Source organism: Miniopterus schreibersii (genome assembly GCF_964146895.1).
Source record: "Miniopterus schreibersii genome assembly, chromosome: 11".
NCBI lineage: Eukaryota > Metazoa > Chordata > Mammalia > Chiroptera > Miniopteridae > Miniopterus > Miniopterus schreibersii.
This window is the reverse complement of record NC_138111.1, coordinates 17,123,312-17,143,982: the sequence shown is the minus strand read 5'-3', so window position 1 is coordinate 17,143,982 and position 20,671 is coordinate 17,123,312. Positions and strand designations below refer to the sequence as shown.

General features: G+C 41.7%; 1 protein-coding gene across 1 annotated transcript in view; it reads right to left on the bottom strand.

The window, feature by feature from the left end:
- SVEP1 (sushi, von Willebrand factor type A, EGF and pentraxin domain containing 1) overlaps positions 1-20,671 on the bottom strand; it is a 128,282-nt gene that overhangs the window by 29,249 nt on the left and 78,362 nt on the right. Inside the window, exons 21-36 of the mRNA XM_081152103.1 lie at positions 20,297-20,393; positions 19,650-19,763; positions 17,284-17,397; positions 16,295-16,496; positions 14,326-14,483; positions 13,324-13,525; positions 11,889-12,064; positions 10,668-10,792; positions 9,526-9,649; positions 8,604-8,774; positions 7,315-7,488; positions 6,810-6,929; positions 5,482-5,658; positions 5,173-5,257; positions 4,337-4,528; positions 3,138-3,305 (exon numbers count right to left, since the gene is read on the bottom strand). Of these exons, the coding sequence (XP_081008229.1) occupies positions 3,138-3,305; positions 4,337-4,528; positions 5,173-5,257; positions 5,482-5,658; positions 6,810-6,929; positions 7,315-7,488; positions 8,604-8,774; positions 9,526-9,649; positions 10,668-10,792; positions 11,889-12,064; positions 13,324-13,525; positions 14,326-14,483; positions 16,295-16,496; positions 17,284-17,397; positions 19,650-19,763; positions 20,297-20,393 (2,399 nt within the window). The remainder of the gene's footprint in view (positions 1-3,137; positions 3,306-4,336; positions 4,529-5,172; positions 5,258-5,481; positions 5,659-6,809; positions 6,930-7,314; positions 7,489-8,603; positions 8,775-9,525; positions 9,650-10,667; positions 10,793-11,888; positions 12,065-13,323; positions 13,526-14,325; positions 14,484-16,294; positions 16,497-17,283; positions 17,398-19,649; positions 19,764-20,296; positions 20,394-20,671) is intronic.

Sequence of the window (20,671 nt, the reverse complement as noted above, 5' to 3'; positions counted from 1 at the left end):
CTCTGGTCCCTCATCTTCTGGAAAATCTCCACCAACTCTTCCTCCCTAACGGAAAACCACAGCAAAGCTGTTCTGTAATGAAATGGAAAATTACCACTAAATATATATATTTTGAATAAATGAATTTAAAGGATGGATTTTTGATATTAGCCATAATTTCTTAGATCCTATACTATTTCTTTTTCTGACCTACAGTCATTTTTTTTTTTTATGATTCTCAGTCAACACTTAGTCATTAAATAATTTGAGGGTCACGCTATGTGCTGGAGTTACTGCCTTAGTGCACAGATGCAATGCCAATGCATTTACTGGTTTACACGACTGTGGCTGTCCCCCATTCCCATCTCCCCCATTACCTGGTGCACACGGGCCCCTTCACACCTCAAGCGGCTGCTGGCAGGAGAAATGACTGATTCTACCCTAAGAATGTGAAGAGGGGGAAAGGCCTCGCAGGTGCAAGGGCTTTTGAGTTGAGTCAGAGAGTTGAAAATGAATCACTCAAGGCAGAAAAGCAACACGAGCAAAGAAACGGGGGTGTGAGACAGCTGGGGTGTTCTGAGGACCTGCAAATGGTTAGAAACAGCACGTGAAACATGAAGCCTGAAAAGGCCACGGCGGGCACCAGAAGTGCGCGCTTGCACAGGCTGGGAGGTTGCCGGGCGAGGGTGTGGCGGGCACAGATGAACTGCAAGTGGTTTCTGGCTAGAATCTCCTAAGATTTTACCAGACAAAATGTCACTAGAGCAGAAAGCTATTTAAGTGGTTTATTAACCACAGGACCTAAAGAATATTGATTTATGGAAGTGAGCTAGGCGGGGGTTTACTATCTTGGTGGAAGCCACAAAACTCTGTCTGCAGTCCAGACGTCCACCAGTTGGAAGCAACACATAACTGTAGAGTAGGGAAGAAGGAAATTTTCCTAGGCCAGCTCGATGTTCCTAATTCTCCCAGGCAATGTTTCCTAGAGAGAAGTGCAGATCTGAGGCTGAGCTGGCTGGAGCGTCTGTCAGCCAACGCTGCAAGCAGGCCACCCCCGAGCGCCCAGGGTGAAGGGGGCCAATGGAAACGTCCTCTCACCGAAAGTTTTACTTTCAGAAAAGGTAAACTCTCTCCTAATAGTTACTGATTTTTTTTCTTTCAGAAAAAATACAGGTGGTAGTGATTTGGAACTGCATGTACTTTCTATTAATTTGGTCAACTGTTTAAGATAATTTCCCCCATAATATTAAAATGTCATCACTTTATATAACAATAATGACAATACAGAAAGTAATAATAAGGCTGTATTTATATAGTACTTCATGCGTATATAAAGCACTTCAGACCCTTTAATGGCTATGATTTAGGTGAGCAGATTTGGTTTCTATCTTTTCAATGAGAAAAAAAGCTCCCAACAGAGTGTCTGCTGGCCTAAACCAGAAGGCACATGTCAGATAACGCGACCCGGTACCTTCATGCTTTAACTCTAAAGTGAGAATACGACTTATTTTGCCAAACCGCCATCATTGTAGAAGGGAACACATGAGATAATTCATGTGAAAGTCCTCTGAAAAATGTACAACCCTCTACAAATATACGGATGTGTTGTAGTCATTCGCATTATCACCTTTAATTCTTCTTTTAATAAATCCCTTTTGACTTACAGACTTAACTTTAGGCAGACACAGAACGCTTATGACTTAAGTGCATGATTAGTGATGAAAAGGCATGTATGATTTGTGAGAAGAAACACGTAAATCTCACATACAGCGTGATCTTTAATACTAAAAATACATGCAAAAAAAATTTGGGAAGAAAAATAGTAAAAGATCACCAACATTTATCTTTGGGTAATTTCTTAAAATAACCTTTTTATTTTCTAGTTGTATATGGTAACAGTACCTCACTTTTTTAATAAGAAAAAACCCAGAAGTTGTCAATATCTAGTAATTATTTGGGACATTTATATTGGATAAGATTTCACAAAAACAACTAACCTTTAACAGTCCTGTGCAGTTTATTCTGAAGCAGTTTTTAAATCAGCCAGTCCACTGGGGAGAAATGGGGCTGTCAGGAGCTAACTCCTGCACTGACAGTTTAATGTTAAAGATTTCTTTTTCACTTCAGAAGGCCTTAAGATTTGAGAGTTGTCTGCTATTTATACCATTTGCCACAAAATGTCGCCACCTGCTGGCAGTCCTGTAGGAGTGGGGCATTCTTCTATCCAGGTGAAATGAACAGAAACTGTACCTTCTCATTTGTGCTCCAATCATCATCATAATGGCAATTTTTGTTGAGTTTATTAAGTTTTTCCTGGGGAGGCCAAGTGTTATATCATTTTATTCCTTGCACTGTCCATAAGAACTATGAACCTTTAATGAACTCATTTTATGTAGGAAATCGAAGCACAGAGAGGTTATACAATTTCCCCAAGGCCACACAGTTAGTGAATGACAGAGCTGAGCTTACAAACCCAGAAGATGGGAACCCTCCGGTGGCTGCTGCTTCCAGCTGTGTGAAAAGCAACTGTGGTAAATCTGGAGTGTGAAAGCACAACTAATGATGAAAATATTTACTGAGGAAGCATGGGGGCAAAGTCGGATCACCTGGGATTCAATTACCCCTCAGTACTGTCTGGGACCCTAAGCAGGTCTCCATCCAGAGTGACTTCTCCTCTAAATCTCACGGGGTTTTCATGAGGATCCAGTGAGACACTGAGCTCTTTGTAATCTGCTTCCTGGTTTTTCATATTTCATGTCTGAATTAAATGAGATCATTAAAAATGTAAAAGCCTGAATCTGATCGTTTTTTCTTGAAGACATGTCATCTTTCTGCTGTGACTTAAAGTCCTGCCTTTCAGTTTGCAGAGGATAAATGCCTATTTAATGGTGTTTTGCATCTTTAATTGAAGTGTAACAGTATTTTCCACTGCATTGCCCAATGTCTGTTACTTGAGGCCTAATTTGATAAATTACTCTAATTCCAGGAAAACATGGGCTACGCTCCCTTTCTGCTGGCAGGAAATAAGAGCATAAAGCTCTCTTTGGCTTTGGCTGGCAGGAAGTGTAATTTAATGTTCAATGGAGCCCATCTCTGCTTTCGGGAGCATCCCCAACCTCAGCGGCTCCCAGAGCTCCTTACTGCACAGGATTACTCACCCTTCTTTGCAAGTGTAAGTGACAGTGCTCCCCAAAGTAAAGTTACTCCCGGTGATGACAGCATCTTTGATGGCAGGTGGCTCTCCACAGAAGACAAGTTGACAGGTAGGTGGCGCTCTGTCCCAGCTGCCTGACGCTGAGCATTCAAGGATGGAGGGGCCCTGTAAGCTACGGGAAAGAATGACACACCTCTTTCATTGGCTGTTTATGTCCTGCTATTGAGATGAAATAGGGAGGGCTTAGAAGAGAACGGGGGACTCTTGCAGAATCTGAATACATAAATATAAAGTTTGGTCATATTTTACTGCTTTATATAAAAGCAAGGGAAACCCGAGCAGCCTCTAGACCCTTTAAAAAAATGAATGAGTTAAAACAACATAACTTGGTACAAAATAAACTGTGCTCACTGGTGGTATGGTAGGGCATGCCAGGCCTTGTGAATAGGTTGCTTGGATGAGAAAGGGTTAACCAGCTGGCTAGGAGACAGACACCCAGGATAAAGGAGATGCTCAGGGTAACTGAGGTCAGAGGGCGCTGTCCTGGCCCTGAGCCTGGGATCTGAACTGTGTTGCTCATGACTCTGACCCCAGGTCTTCCTCTGATTTGCAACCCTCGCATCCCGTTGCATGGCTTATCTACCTTTGCTTGCCAGCCTGATTCTGCCTGCCTGTGCTTCGCACTCCACGTTCTGTGCACCTGATCTGTTCCCCTTCAGATCCTGTTGGCCAAGTTTCTGATCACAGACTGACTCTCTCTATTGTTCCTGTTTGAAAACACGCACACACACCATTAATCATGTGTACACACACCATTAATCAAATTACTCTCCTACAGTATTAAGGAGCCAGGCCCTTACCTTGACATGCTTCTTATAACATCCCACATGATGTTGAGTATAAGCTTGGTAAGTCACTGTCTTACCAAAAAACCCAGGCATTGTCTTAGGCTTCACAGCACTTTTTGCTTTCATGGTTATTGTCTAAATGTTCTTAGCAACTGAATTAGAGCTCCCAGATGGAATGTTTCCCTGTAAGCTAACCTGCTATAAGCTAGGCCTCAGGAAGCATACCGATTTGAGAGTATCTTTTACACGTAGAAGCCTGTATGGAAAATCAGCCAGTCACATGCAAATAAAACCTACAGAGTAAATAATGAGTCACGGGTGTTGCAGGAAGCTTGGCCGGTGTGTGTGGACTTACCTGTACCCACTCTCACAGGAATACGATGCAGTAGAAAGGTAGGTGAGCCCACTCAAAATATATTTCCCATGATTTATGTTTTCGGGGCTAGGACACTTGACTGGTTCACATGCAGGAGGAGAGAGGCTCCAAGAACCGCTAGCAAGACAGGATGATTCTCGACCACCTTCCAGAGTATACCCTTTATTACACCTAACGGAGATAAAGGAACAGGGCAGAACATAATGTGCTTTACTTTGCATAATTTTATCTGTGCCCAAACCTCCAAAACTACTGAGAATTCATTCATATTGGAAGAGTTCCTTTTTCCTACTGAAATAATGCTTTGAAATGATGTTTTTCCCAGGGGTCAATACTGCACATCTTCCCCCCCAGGAATCTTGGGCATGATCAGCAGGAAGACAGATTTAAAGAACTGGCTGGACTCCAGTTTGTGCCAGGAATTAGCAGCTCCAAACAGGAAATTCTTGGCTCGAGAGTGATCTGGTCTAGTATTAGTCCCCATAATACTGGGTTTGGAACCAAAGCTCCAGCTTATAACCAAGAATATTCATTAGCTCGCAGAGCTTTCTTACATGGCATCCATTCTCAGAGGTTCTCAAGGAGGTGCTGGTGGCAAAAACAAGTTACTCGTCAAGGGGTTTAAGGATTCTAGGTATGACTACCATTAGATAGATTACTGGATTCAATTTCTTCATACTACACACAATTCAATTAATTCCACATTAATTCAAAACCCTCCTCTGGGATTATCCTTCCTCCCTTCTCCCAGTATACTATCACTGCCAGCAGGTCACCCACAACTTCTACAATGTACTTTAATCGTAGCCGCTTACCTATACGTTACTTTACTGCCATAGGTAAATGCTGATCCATCAATGCCACCGTTTTCTGGAACAGCTGGTGCACCACAGGAAACAGCTTAGAGGACAGAAAACAAACAGCAGTGCTGTTCTTAGTGAGTGTGGGCAAAATCTCTGCAAGTTCAAGGACAGCTCTAGGTTTTCTTGTCACGTTTACAAAGGAGCCTAGTAGTTGGGTTTTAAATGCTAGGAACACTGACGCAATATAATCCTTGACATTTCTACCCCTGGAGTGTCTTGGATCGCCAAACACCATAAACATGGGGAACTTATTAAACACACCTTCACAATATGGTATCGGATGACTCCACTCCCCAGACTCCAAGCATGTGAGTTTGGTTGCGCCCATCAGCTGGTGGCCTTTCTCACATGAAAATGTAACTTCGGCACCCACCGTATAAATCTCACCAGAGGAGTGGCCATTTTCTGGATTTCCGGGAGCCTTACATTTTATAGGTTCTTGAAAGAGAGAAACAGTTTTGGGGGAACAGTAAGTGGCTTTTGCACAACCATCCAAGGTCTCACAGCAAAACAATTCCACTACAGGTAAGGAACCAGTTATATCCTGAGATAAAGGCTTTTGAAGGGACACACATGAAGGCCAGAGATCATTGAATGACTAGACCAGACAATATATTTAATAGGCATTTAAATAATATTTTGAAACAGCAAAAAATATACAAAATTTATCTGGCCAAAAAAGGAGCTGTTTACTGGGGAGGCAGTGGTGGAGCCAGGGCATGGCTTAAAATGGATTCAGCCCCTTTGACCTCCCCTAACCTTACACCCACATTTTAAGAGTAACTGATGTTCCCTCAAGCTCGTTTAAAGCACATTTAGAAGTCCCCAGTCTCACATCTCAAACAGGCTACAGATCACAAGCCCCTACTGCACGCAAAGTTGGGGTCGGTCATCACTTCTAGGAAGGGAAATAAGTTAAAGGGAGATTTGGGGCTAACTTTTGAGTAACAGAGGTGACTTTAATACTTGAATTCCCAAAAGGGGAAGATACATTGATTCAAAAAGCCAAGGGCTTTAAATAAAATGCTCTCAAAAGGTCAATGCAATTATAAGACCTGATTTTGAGAATTCCTCTTTATTGTTTCCTGATAGCCGCTTTCTCAAAATAAATGTAGAAAGACTCCTATGGGTTGAGAGAAGGGCCAATATTATCAACGTTATCACAAAATACAGAGATGTGGTAAAGTAAGGGTCCATTATTTCCAATGACCCCACTCTGTGTGGCTGAGGCAGAGGGAACATCCTGATGATGACGATGTGATAATGCGTCTGTTTTGTTCCGATGGAGGCGGTGGAAACCACTGGTTATATTTCTGAATTCATTTTACTGTCCTACTCTGCAGGCATTTCTTCAACAGCCTGATGGTTTAGTTGGCTCTCAGTTTTGTTTTTCAGAAATAGGGAGGTTGGGAGAGGCACATTTAAAGCACCTTTAGTTGTCACTTCTGTGTCTTTTTAAATTTGGTTCCTCTTCTCTATCTCCCCCTTGATGCTGAAAGTGTCATCTTATTTTCAAATAACATACATCAGAAACATATACTTGAATACAGAAAGGAAATAAACTTGTCAATTAACCATTTACTAGTTACCTGCGCAGTGCTTGCCATCGCCTATGTAGTGTGGGATACACAAGCAAGTGTAGGATCCGTTCGTGTTCAGGCAGGAAGCATACTTGCTACAATCTGACCCGAGAGCACATTCATCAACATCTAAAATGAAGACAGATCGCAGAGAGTAAACACTTGTTTTTATTTTTAAAATCATTACATATCACTAAACGTGTAACACTATCTTTTCTATATAAAATTTAAATAGTCATAATCACATAGCAGATATACAATAAAAGTTACTATTTCTTTAGTTTATAGGTGGGTAAGTAGAAGAACAAAGACAACATATACTCTTAATATGGAGCCTGGTAAAAATTTAAGCTGTCCTCTATGGACAGCTGCTTTGCCTCCATGGTTTATCCAGAGCTTACTGGGATGAGACGAAGTTGACAAAAGTACCATGAGAGAGTTTCAGGAATTTGAGATGACTGTCTCCCATAGAGTTTAAATAAATCAACACAGCAATTGTCAAGATTTATCTCACCAATGCATGAAGGGGAAATGCCATTCCAGCTCCCATTGTCTGTACAGAACATCCTTGAATCACCCAACAAATAGTAGCCATTGTTGCACTGGTAGGTCACTGTGCTGCCTGCATGGAAGTCCTCAGCTGAATAAAAGCCATTCTCCAAGGAGGGTGGCAGCCCACAGCTAATGCCTGCAATGTGACCAGGAAGAACACAACTACGTGAGGAACAAAATGATCAAAGGACATTTTATTTACATTGAACAGGTAGTTGGGTTAAGCATGAATTTTTCATTGCCTGGAAACATTAGACTGAGAGTGCTCTAGGGGTGGTAGCACAACCATCACTGAGGGCCCCCTGAAGTTTAGCTGAACAGAAGTCCTATAACTAAGGATATAAAGAAAAACCCACATCGAGACTGGTAGGAGCGGTAGAGAGGTAGAAAGGACTGGTCCCACACCCATGCGTGGCAGTTAACAATTGGGAGGGATACCTTGGCTACAGAGGTCCCCTCTGAGGAGCAAGGCCCCCCAGCCCAGAGTTCTAGTGCCAGGAAGAGAAGTCCCATGACTTCTGGTTGTAAAAAACAGTGGGGATTGTGGACCAGTGAGAGGGAAGGCTACTGGAGTCCCAGGCATTTCTCTTCAAAGGCCCACGCACGGACTTGCTCAGACTCACTCTCTGAGCTCCAGCGCTGGGATGAACAGGAAGAACTAAATTGTTTGGCTTCAGGCAGGGCTGGAGGGGCAGCCTTCTCCTAGACAGAAGTGCTGGCAGACACCATTCATTGTTCCTTTGCAGAGCCCGCCCCCTGCAGGTGCAGGCCTGCACCTTATCTGAGTTTCCATTAACCTAGCTAACACTGTTCACCCCTCCCTGGTGATTCCCTAACAACTTGTCCCACCCAAATTTCAGACCCATCTACGCCACTTCCAGTGACTTTTCCATACAAATAGCCTGTTTTGATTCATGCTGCGGACTGTCTTAAAATCTCTCAAAGATCCACAAACCCCAAACAAGCAACATCTGGCCTTGGGATGTCCTGTTCCTCTTGCTAAGCAGCCAAGCCTGGCACTAGCAGCAGTCAGCCTTAGTTTGCAGCTTGGTGGTCTCTCTGGATCTTCATTGCCCACCTCCCTCCTGGTGTCCAGCACTCAGGGTTCATTGCACAAAGGAAGCATTCAAGGAGTATTTTCTATATTTCCTACTGTACAGTGTATAACTTTTATACAGCATTCCTGAAAAGTGTTCTATGGTTCCAATATTTTTCAAGAGGTACTAAAATGCCTTCAATAAAGCAGCTCACGTTCACAATGAGGGAGTGGTTGTGTCCACTGTCCTTGATTCAGACAGTACTGCACAGGGTTCCCGACCATCTGGAAGCCTGGATCACAGGACAGACTGATCTTGGAGCCTGCTTTTAAATCTGCTGATGCAGTTCGCAGATGAGGTATGGATCCCTCTAATGGTGGGCAATCTGAGGCAAAGAACACAGGCACAGAGCTTGTCAACAACATAGAGGAGCATCGCCAGGTCAAGGGTTTCAAATTGCATGTTGTACCAGCATTTGAGAGCCACTCTGCTGATATTAAAATCACTGGCAAGCAAACTTACTACGAAAAAACTCTTCAAGTCAACAAACAACTTTCCCTCTTTCAGCAGACTCTGCTAAATATTTTTTAAAGGACAAAACAATATTTTAGGAATATGAATAAAAATGTTCTTGTAAGTTATCAAAAATCATGAATTCGAGGACATCTTCAGAAATTTGTTTAAATACACTGAATTTTAGGAGGCAGTTTTGATCATTCAGAGCTTGACTATTTGGTGTGTGGGCTGTAACATCCATTGTGCTGCCTCTGGGTGGCTGCTGGCAAGTACAGGGCCCAGAGAGCACCCATCTCAAATGGGAGGGCAGGACTTCACTGGGCCTTTAAAAATATAACCATATCCCTCTTCTCATCGTATTTTCCTTATCTTGTTCTACCTTTGTCCAAGTTTATTCCACAATTAATTTGTACCCTATTAAATAGAATGTATTTAAGTAGTAAAAAAATAAATAAATGTATCTTTTGGATGAAGTTGGGTAAAAATGAATTATTAGTTAACCAACAGGCTAACAGGCACACACTCTTGGACTAACAGGGAATTTCAAACAGTCTCCTTTTGCTGGAAAACCGCAGGGTAGTCAAGAGACAGCAGAGTCTTTGGGAGAAGGGAACTCTGACCAGAACAGAATATGCTGTTGGAATCGATCTTCACTTTCCCCACAATTCCCGACAGGAAATCAGGCCAGGCTAACACGTTTCCTTTAGCAAGTTCCTCTGGGCACGAGGTAGCCAACGACTTCACCTGAAAGGTTAAGAACACATCTTTAGATAAACCTTCCTTGTTTCGCTGAGATGGAGTTATTATATATTAATTTAGTCCTATTAAAAACATCTGCAGATTTTGGGTGGGGTGAGGTGCAGGGAAGCAGGCTTTTGTAAGATATGATTTGGGGGCAACAGGAAAATTCTCTTCCCTCTCTCTCTGTTGACCTACGAACCAGGAGGTCACGGTTCGATTCCCTGTCAGGGCACATGCCCAGGTTTCGGGCTCAACCCCCAGTAGGGGGCATGCAGGAGGCGGCCGATCAATGACTCATCATTGATGTTTCCTATCTCTCTCTCCTTCTCCCTTCCTCTCTCTGAAATCAATAAAAACATGTTTTAAAAATTAAGTTGCGGCAGCAAAGGCTCAGACAAGCTCTGCCACTAATAATAAGAGCAAGCATTTATTAAGCCCTTACTATGTCTCAAACAATGCCACAACTGCACATGCAGGATCAGGTTAGGTCCCAAGCTCCACTATGCAGCTCTGTTTATCTTCATAGATTTAAAAAAACCACACAACCCTAAAGCTTAGAGAGAGGGAGTAACATGTTCAAAATCATCACAGCAAATTCGTGGTAAAACAGGGGTTTGAACCCAGGCCATTGGACTACAGACTGGCTTAAGTCACTCACTCATCTGTTACTCTCTATGCATAATCTTATGCCACCCCTAAATTTCCATATCTTTAGTCAGAGGGGTTGGAAATAGTATTCTCTATGACTCTTTTCAGCTCTGAAATTATAAGATTTTATACAATAATCACGTCCAATAAAATTTGAAAACATCACCAAGAAGCTGAAAAGGGGATTTATTGAAAGTTACTGTAGATAACCTCTGCTTGGCTTAGTTTACAACCATAGCCTCAGATGACACTGGTGGCAAATTCTGAAAACCCAGAGGTTGCAATAAGATACGGCATCATTAGGCTGTTCACATTTTTACTAGGTTTGTACCTTTGTATCTCATTACTGTCATACACTGAAAATGCAATTGACCTGCTGTGGAGACAGGACATAGTCCCAGAGGTTGAGTTGGCTTATGGAGCCCACAAAAGATTCAGCTGGGTTGAATCCCTCTCCTTTCCTGTCTTGCTCTTGCCCAAGAACTAATGCACCACCACCTAAAGAGAGAAGGGAAAAAAGGAGGTAAACTGCTCTGTTATTCCTAAAATGCTAACTTAATGAAAGCACAGCCAATATAAATGGATCAGGGCGAATTCTTCAAAAGCTCAGTTAGCTACATCTCCTGTATGTTTTATTAATAAAAAAAAATTCAACTGGGTTCTGCAATTTATATGGACTTCAATTCATTCTTACTGCTGTGGTCAGACAACAATCTCCCTGGGTGGATACTACTATAGTTTCCTTCCCATCCCCATTTCTTTAACCTACTTTCAACTCTTTTTTTTTTTTTAAAGATAAATGCTGTTTTTTTAACCATAAATGAAATATACGTTCATTATGCAAATATCAGAAAGGAATAAAGAAGAACATAAGAGTCACCTGCCATCCCACCACCCAGAAAAGGGATAGTTCAAAACAAGAACACTCTAAACACAAAAAGAAACCACCCCCCTCCTTCACCTGATAGTAGCACTTCCCGTTGAAACACTTATAATGCTTCCATATTTATTAAAGAAAACTGCATTTGAAATACGTCATAGAGAAATCTACATAGAGCAAGCTTACTGTTCTGTACAATGCTGAGAACCCTGGATCGCTTAAAACTTTTGCATTCTTTCAAACTAAAACTCTTCGAATATTTTTCTATAAGTATCTGTAGAGGGAAGTTTGAGTTTTACTGGAAATAGAGCATAAAAGTCAGATAGCTATTAGGAATGCTCCAACTTATGTACTAGATATATTTGTATACTTGTAGACTGACCATAAAACAAAACAAAACCAACATACAAATAACATCAGCAATTAATCTCCTCCTTGGAAGACAGGTTAGTAACCACCCACAGTTAGTTCAAAATGCTTCTTGGTGGTCTTACTAAAGACCCCAAAGGCATTTCCTACAGAGGGTCACAAAGCATACCTAGAAAAGCTTCTAATAATTTACAGTCTGGATAATTAGGGGGGGTAGTAAATAAAAGAGATATTTATTGATCTTTGTCTAAAACCAAAGACAACAAAGCTAGCAACCTCCATGTTCACCTAAGCACCACCACTTGTAATATTTAACACAATTATATTTCTTTTGCTAAGACATACCAGGTATGGCCGAACCAACAGAGAGGCCCATACCACCGTCAGATAATTTCCCATCAATATAGACTTTCCAGGCTCCATCAACACTTGTCCAAGTGATTGCAATGTGATGCCAACTGCCATCATTCACAGAGGGGCAATCTGTTATCTTTTCCTTGCCGTTCACATAAAGAACCCAGCTGTGGAAAGATTCCAGGGGACACAGTTATGTCATATGTTGTAATCCCACCTGTGGGGCATGCTACTATTTTTTTTCTTTTCTTTGTTTTACTTTTCATGTGGGTAAAACCATTACTTCTTGTTTTTGATTTGGTCATATTTCACAAAAGCAGATTTGATTTACAGATTATGCTTTATTGTAGCTCACTGACTATTTGTGTTTCTTAAACACAGAGGGCTAGGAGAAAGCCTTAGGATGAGCTGAGACATGTCAGTCTAATTGGAGATTCACTTTTCTGGAGAGAGTGAGTCAAGAATTCAAGGAATGAGAGTCGTGCAAGCACAGAATGGATTGAGGAGAGGAAAGAGAGCTCAGTGGGTCTTTGAGGCTTGCAACCTGCTCGGTAGCAAACGGCCACAAATTTGGCTGCATCTGAGAGGAACAGGCCATGTGGTAAACCACAGAATCTATCCAGATTGAAGGTATAAACCTCAGCCTTGCCAAGGATTCCACGTGTGGCAAAGAGCAGTGGTTCTGAAGGGACCACAGAGTTGAGGCAGTGGACCGCTCACTGATTAGCAATGTTAATGTGAACAGATGACCAATGACGGACGTCCTGTCCAAGACTGTGGGTCTTTAGCAAAACTCTGTGGGTTTTATTAACTAATCTGAGAGTATCTAAAATAGATGAAACACTCAATAGTAAAAAAAAAAAAAAAAAAAAAGCAGAGAAATAACTGAGGTTGAGGCTCCAATAAGAAATGTCGTCTTGCACACCCGAGTTTGTAGACCACTTCATACTCAACACATGTATCTTCCACAGGTCAGCAATGTCACTGAACTCCCTTGACCCTTGGAGGCCCCAATATGTAAAAGAAGGAACAACAGTCGTAAGAGTCAGAGTTTGAGACTTGGCTTTGCCACTCTCAGACTGTGAGATTTGGGGCAAACCATTCAGTTTCTTTGGAACTTTGTTTTGCTATATGTAAAAGGGGCATGAGTTCCTCAGGACACTGTAAAGATCAAATGAAGTACTTAGTAAATACCAATACTTAGTAAAATACCAAGAAAATACTTAGTAAATAGCAAAATACATGTATAAGGCATTATGATGAAAACTGCCCTTGTACAGGACTTGTCCATATGCTATATTTCATTATTGTCACCCTGCTGTCCTGCTGCAGCACCTGACTCCCCTGCTCCCCTAACCCCAAAGTAAGGTCTAACCTGGTGCTGGGAGAAGATCCAAAGCACAGACTTCCTGCCATTTCTGCTTACCCATTGTAATCAGTCAGGAGGAAGGTATTGTCGCTGCCATTCTCCAGGGCATAGGAGATTGGTGTTCCGTAGTTGTTCATGTCAGAGGATTTCATCCAGAATGTGCAGGTTACGGCACGGAGAGCTGGAAGCACACCATCTAGGATGACGTAACCATAGGTACCGGAAACTTCAAAATCCAGGTTAAAACGTGTAGACTGTTCTGCAACAAATAAGAAAAGTGTGTAGACCATGGCGCTCGCCGTGTATTTTTCAATCGTCTAAAATAAACAGTAGGTACACAGTACTATTGTCAAAGAGGCCATTTCAGTAAATAGGATGATCTGACAAAGTTTCAAAATTAAAAATACATTATTTACAAAACAGAAAACATTCTATTAAAATAATCAGTGAGTATCTAAGATAAGAAAAGTACTCAGTAGTGAAAGGAAGCAGAGAAATGGAGTAGTTGGAAGGAGAGGTGGGATTGGGAGTTATTAAAGATGAGAGACTCTAAAGCATATCTGGATGCTGTTGGGAATGACCTAGTTGAGAGGATTAACTGATGCTGGAGAGAAGGAGGGGCAACTAACTTCAGGTCATCCATACTCGGGGCTCTGGCTCTTCACTGTTTCATGACCAGTTCAGCTCTGCCCCAATCCTGCATACCTCACTCCAAACAGAAGTCCTACAGTTAAAAGACTCCAGCGCCCTGAGAAAGCAGTTTAGCATTGATTCTCAAATATGTCCATGACCTGCGACCTCCAGTCAAGTAGCTTATCAAAGTGTCCCTTCTAAACATGTAGAATGCGAAGAGTTCCCTCTTGCACCTCTAGGTTTCCATATCCTCACCTGTGCTATTGAGGATGAGATTGCCCAGTTTATTGGATGACTCTGAAGATTAAATAATTACAAAATGCTTATTATAGTTTTTGGTATATATGTGGTGCTTGGCGCAGGTAAAAATTGATACTGTTACCATATCACGATTTTTAGTATTGTTAATACTACATACATATATACCTGTTTCACACCTGCTGCCTGAAAATCCCGGCTGACATTTACAACTGTAAGAGTTTAATTCATCCACACAGGTGGCCTGATTCCTACACGGGTTAGACTGACACTCATTGATGTTCAGTTCACAGTGCAGCCCCGTGAAGCCTGCCGCACACTGGCACCTGAAGGAAACAAAACGTAGCAATGAGAACAGTTGCAGGCAGGCAGCAGAGGATGTTTCCCACTTATGATAACTTGTCTCAAAGGACTATGAAAATTGAAATGCTGGAACAGATTTTCCACATCAAAACATTACTTTAACTGTTAGGTACTTTTTCTAGTTCCTCTAATCATTTAACACACCATTTATTTGAAATGTTGTAGTAGTAAAATTAGAGTAGAAGGTAGTTCTGGTCAAGGTGAAGTGTTATTTACACATTGGGAGTTTCTCTCCCCATAGAGGTGCTAGGAAAAAATATATTAAAAGTCCATATGCTGTTCTAAAGGCTTTACATATATTAATCAATTTTTAGAACCATTTTTATAATCAGTTTTCATAATGATTTTTATTCTCATTTTACAGATGAGCAAACTGTGGCCCAGAGAAGCTCACTTGCCCAAGTCCTCTTGCTACTAAGTGATGGGGTAGGATTTTGAACACAGTCTAGTGCCTTGCTCCTAATCAGCTTGCCATACAGTGTCTATTGTATGCCATGAGCCACTTAAACCCATCAGAATGGAAAATATGCCTCATAATGTCAAATCCTGACAAGGGTGTTGTGAAATGGGACATCTCATATAGTAAGTAGAACACAACTTGCCAGTGTCAAGGGAAGTTGAGGGTCTGCATTCCCAGAGCCCTGTCCACCTATTTCTAGTTAAGGACTCTAGGAGATTATGGCACAGGGGCACAAAAACCCACGGAACAGATGTTCACAGCCGTCTCATTCTAAATGTTTATGGAGAGGGGATGGGAAACTAACCCACAGGATAATCATGCAACGGAATACTAATCAGCAGTCGAAATGAGTAAACTAAAGCCAAATGTATCAACCTCGATAATACATGACTAAACAAAAAAGTCAAGCTTTTATTATTTCATTTGTTTACATTCACATCAGACTTCTTTTGGACCAAGCGTTACTAAACAGAAAGAGAAATGTTTGAAAACCATGGACATAGTATGTAGACTGGTACTGTGGCAATTTGATTGCATGAGTCCTTCTGAATTTATCTAGTGTGAAAATTCCAGCTAAAATAGAAAACATTTAAAAATGGGTTTTGTATTTGCTTCTTGTGTAACTGTATTTCCTTTCATCTTTTATAGCCTTCCAAGTACACTGGCTGTCTGGATCCATGGGTTCCACATCTGCAGACTCAATCAACCATGGATTGAAAATATTCTAAAAATAATGTTATGGGTTGCTGACATGTACCATGTAGTTCAATGTTCAATGGGTGATGGTGGCATCGGTACTGAACATGTACAGACTGTCTTGTTGTCATCATTCCCTAAGCAATGAAGAATAACAACGATTTACACAGCACTTACATTGTAAAGGATACTGTAAATAATCTAGAGACCATTTAAAGCGTATGGGAGCATGTGCATAGGTTATATGCAAATACCAGGCCATGTTATATAAGGGACTTGAGCATCCATGGATTTTGGTATCTGTGGGGGTCCTGGAACCAATTCCCCACGGATGCTGAGGGATGGCGGTATAGAACAGTGGTCCCCAAATGCAGCTGTGCAGCACGGCCACTGGGGAATTTAAATCGTACGGTTTGCCTATTTTAAAATTACGGACTCTACACAGGACTCAGTGAGTGAGAACTGCAGGTGGCACAGAGATTCTACTGCAGCCTATCCTTGGGCAAGAATTTGGGAATGGCTGACCTGGGACTCAAAATAAACCTCTATAAAGGCTGCAGAATGACAGGACAGGTAAGTAAATAAAAATAATGGAAAGAACCAGACTTCGTCTTGTACCTGAAGCTGTTGACACCATCTTTACAGGTAGCTCCATTTTTGCATGGTTGACTGAGACACTCATCCATGTTTTTTTCACACCGGGTACCCCAAAATCCAGGTGGGCATTTGCACAAGAACCTCCCAACCTGATCCTCACAGGCTGCATTATTTAAGCACGGGCTTGACTGGCATTCGTTGACTTCTGTCTCACAGCGCGGGCCTGGGGTGGATGAAGGTGGGAAAGAGCCAAACGTTAACCCCTTGGGAGGACTGGGGCAAAGCGTTCCCTTGGAGGACGCTGCATCTCAGTGAAGGCTGCAGAGCCACTGGCCTGTCACGCTGCTCTGAGGCCCATTCTCTACTGAGCGCTGGCTTTTCTAAGTCCTTCTAGGACTGCGTGTTTCATAACCTACTCTTTTTACCTGCGTCCTTCTGAAACCAGCATTCGTAATGGACATAAGACTGAGACAGTGTTAAAAAGTAAAACGAGCACATTTAGTTCAAACATTTCCTCTGTGTCTTTGACCTTGCCTTTTTTCTTCACTGTCCATTTTTTTGGACTTCCTCTTTATCAAACAAATATATATATAAAACCATATTACTTAGCATCCGTTTCAATATAATCTTACGTGACTCATCTCCAGCTTCTTCTTGAATGTTTGCCTTATCATATAAACTCTCGTCTTCTCATTCTTTCTCTGTCTCTGTCTCTTTGTCTTTCTTTACAAACACACAACACACACACAATGATATTATTTTTTTCTGAACTGTTTAGGAGTAAACTGCAGATGTGATGCCCTTTTACCTCTAAATAGCTCAGGGAGAATTTCCTCAAAAATAAGGACTTTCATGAAAAAAAAAAAAAAAAAAAAAAGACTTTCTCTTCTATAATCTCAGCACATTTATAAAATCAGAAAATCAACATTAACATATAACGTTAGTAAGTGTTATGGTCTGTGGTGCTTTACAGGACTTGAGACAGCGCAGGCAGAGCGGGGACGTCCCACCTGTGTACCCCTTCGCACACGCGCAGCGGTAGCCAGCCACGCCGTCAATGCAGACGCCTTTATTCAGACAAGGACTGGAGCTACACTCATTTATATTTTCTTCACATACTTGACCTGCAAAGAATAAAAAAATATTTGAGCTGGATGAATTTAAGACGAATACTTTTCAAGCAAGTCGATCAGGTATAAAGCAGAACAACTGGAAATCATGGCTAACGTGTTTGTAAAATATTTTGCTCTTTGCCAAATACATTGAAATAAAATGTTTTCTTCTATTGTGTGAACTATCAAACTTTTCTAGCAAGAAAGTGATATTTTCAGCATGCAACAGAAAGTGACAGCCGTGAACATCTCACTATTCTTTCAGTTAAGAAGATAAGTGTGATTTTGTTTTAAACTTTTTTTTTTTATCATATTGTTTGCTAGTTGTTCACCCTTTTTTGAGTTTATTTCTTGAGTCTTTAACGTGACTTACTTATCTACTAGTTGCAGGCTTATACCCTCAAACGACGCAGCCCAAATACCCCCAGCAACCACCATTCTACTCTGCTTCTATGAGTTTGGATTTTTTCTTTCTTTCATAATTGAGATTTTATTGGTTGTTTTGAGGATAAGTACACATATATTTCAATTTGTGCACAATTCTTACTATACGTACCAAAAACCTAAAGTTGTATAGTTGTGATTCTTTCCTAAACAGTTATTCCAGTGACTTTCCAACTTAAAATGTGGAGGCTAATTTTTCTTAATAGAGTATCAAGTACCAATATCTTCAAATGTTGACATACTGTTACGACAAAGTCCCACTAATTCACAATTTAATATCAAATGTACTACATAATCAAATTTTCAATCTGTCCCAGCACATTAACAGAGTTACTAGAAAAACTGGACAACCACACCACAGACGCTGCACAAAGTTCTGACAGGGAGACCCAAGATCGAGGAGTAGTTTCTTTTGGAGACCACTCTACCAAAAACATGAGCTAGAAGTAATTAAAAATGTTCAAGACATATCAAATGCTGACCTTAAACTGCCATTTTTATGCTTTTTTATAGGATGTAAAAACTACCCCCATCCATGGAATGTTAAGCTGACACCAAGACAACCAAACCCTCCCATATTCAATATCCCACTGTTTCCTGGTTGTACCAAAAAACAACCAACCAGCAAATGATTTCACCTCTTACAAAAAAGCATTTACACTTAAAAAAAAAAAAGGGATGAGGTGGAATTTCCTCTGTCTTAAAAATGTTTCTAGAGCTACTAAAAACTTGCATTTACAAAATAGCTGATAAGAACATTCCTCCGGATTGTACAAGGGGGGCAGGGAGCGCTGGTGAGACGCGGCTGTGATGCTCATTAGACCTGGCCCTTCGCTCCCGCTTCCTCCGAGCCTGGGGTCCCTGCGCCTCAGTTTCTCCGTTTTCCGCAGGCAGATCTTCAGGTTCCTGGGTAACCACTTCGACCTGTTTTCCCCTTTGCTCCCCTTTCCCTTTGCGCTTTTTTGTCTGCAGATTTACCCTTTCCTGCTGCTTTTTATTTATTTCTTTTTTTGGCTTGGTTTCCACTTCTGCAGGAGCAGGTTTAGCCGACAATCGCGTTGATCTCTCGGGCTCCTCCGCTGCCCCTCGCTGGTGGAGCTGACCTTCCTCTTGGGCATCCTGGCCATGGCACAGGCGTGTGTGCCGGATGCCCGCGGGCCGCTGCACACCGGGAACCTTTGCGAACCCGGGCTGCCTGGCCCATGCCACTTCTGCCTGCCACCCAAGCTGCCTGGACCCGCGATGGGGGCCGTGGGAGGAAAGGACTGAGTTTGGATATTTTTAATTCCATATAAGTGAGATCGTAGGTTTTTCTCTGTCTGACTTATCCCATTTAGCATAATGCCCACAAATTTCATCCATGCTCCTTCTTTTTATGGCTGAATAATATCTGCATCTATACCTATCACATTTACTCTATCTCTCCATCCCTTGTTACACACTTCAGCTGTTTCCACATCTTGGCCATTGTGAATCGTGCTACAGTGAACACAGAGCTGCAGATATCCCTCTGACATAGTTACTTCATTTCCTTTGGGTATATACCCAGCAGTGGAATTGCTGGATCATATGGCAGCTCCATTTTTAAGTTTTTGAGGAGTCTCTGTAGTTTTCCATAGTGGCTGCACCAATTTACAGTCCCACCGACAGTGCACGAAGGTTTCCTTTTCTCCATGTCCTTGCCAACACTGTTACCCATCTTTTGATAACAGCCATTCTAACAGGGGTGACGTGATACCTCATTATGGTTTTGATTTTCAGCATTGGAATTTCAGTGATTCCAAGGTTTACACTGTGAAAACAAGAAATGTTTCCCTTACCTGTGTAACCAGACGGACACTTGCAAATGAATTCCCCTACTCGGTCCTCACAAACTCCGTGGTTGAGGCATGGCAGTGAGCCGCACTCATCAATGTCCACTTCGCACTTCAAACCTAAAATGCAAACCAAACACTGAAGGGCAATCAGAGGGAGGGATGAAGAGAAACAGAGTCATGATTATTAAAAGGTAATTGTCCCCATAATCTGAATTTATGGGGAGTTGTGGTGGTAAAGAAAAAGCCAGTATTCATTAAGTGCTACCATCTAGTTAAGTATTTAACAAAGGTACTGCCTCTTTGTAAACACATTTAAGATATCCTTATAAGGATACATAAAACATAGCAAAATATCCCAAGTTAGAAGTTGGGGGGTGGGGAGTATATTCCAATTGAAATTGTAAGATATGATGTGACTTTTTCATTGAAAAGATAATTCTTTATTCTTCCTCCAAAATGTGCAAAGAAAACTCATTTGTAAGATACGTATACCTTTGTTCACCAGTTTATCTCGTTCAACCAAATTTTTGTGCGTTGATATGGCCCAATGTATCTTACAGGGTTTATTTTTGATGTTCCAAAGTTTGATACTGCAAGTCACAATAGTTTCATATTTAAAACACATTAAAAATCGCATTTCTCTATGTTACCTGTATATCCAGGTGAACAGAGACAGACGTAGCCACGCCCAAGCTGTTGGCAGGTTCCACTATTGTGGCAGGGGTTTAGGAAGCATTCATGGAAAACCTGTCAGTGACAGAAGAGAAATCTCTCAGAGACAAAACACTCTGCTCATTTCAGAGCAATCCTGACTAGGGAGTCAGAAGGTTTACAACGTTAGACAGCTGGCTCCTGTTTCCAGGTGAGTCCACTCAAGCTAAACGGACTGCTGCCTGCACGTATGTTCGTGACGTTCCCGTAAACCCAGGCAGTGTTTCCAAATGCTGGCTGCACATTAGCCTCCACTGAGGTGTTTTAAAAGTATACTAAGGACAGGGCCCCAACCCGGACCAGCTGCATCAGGA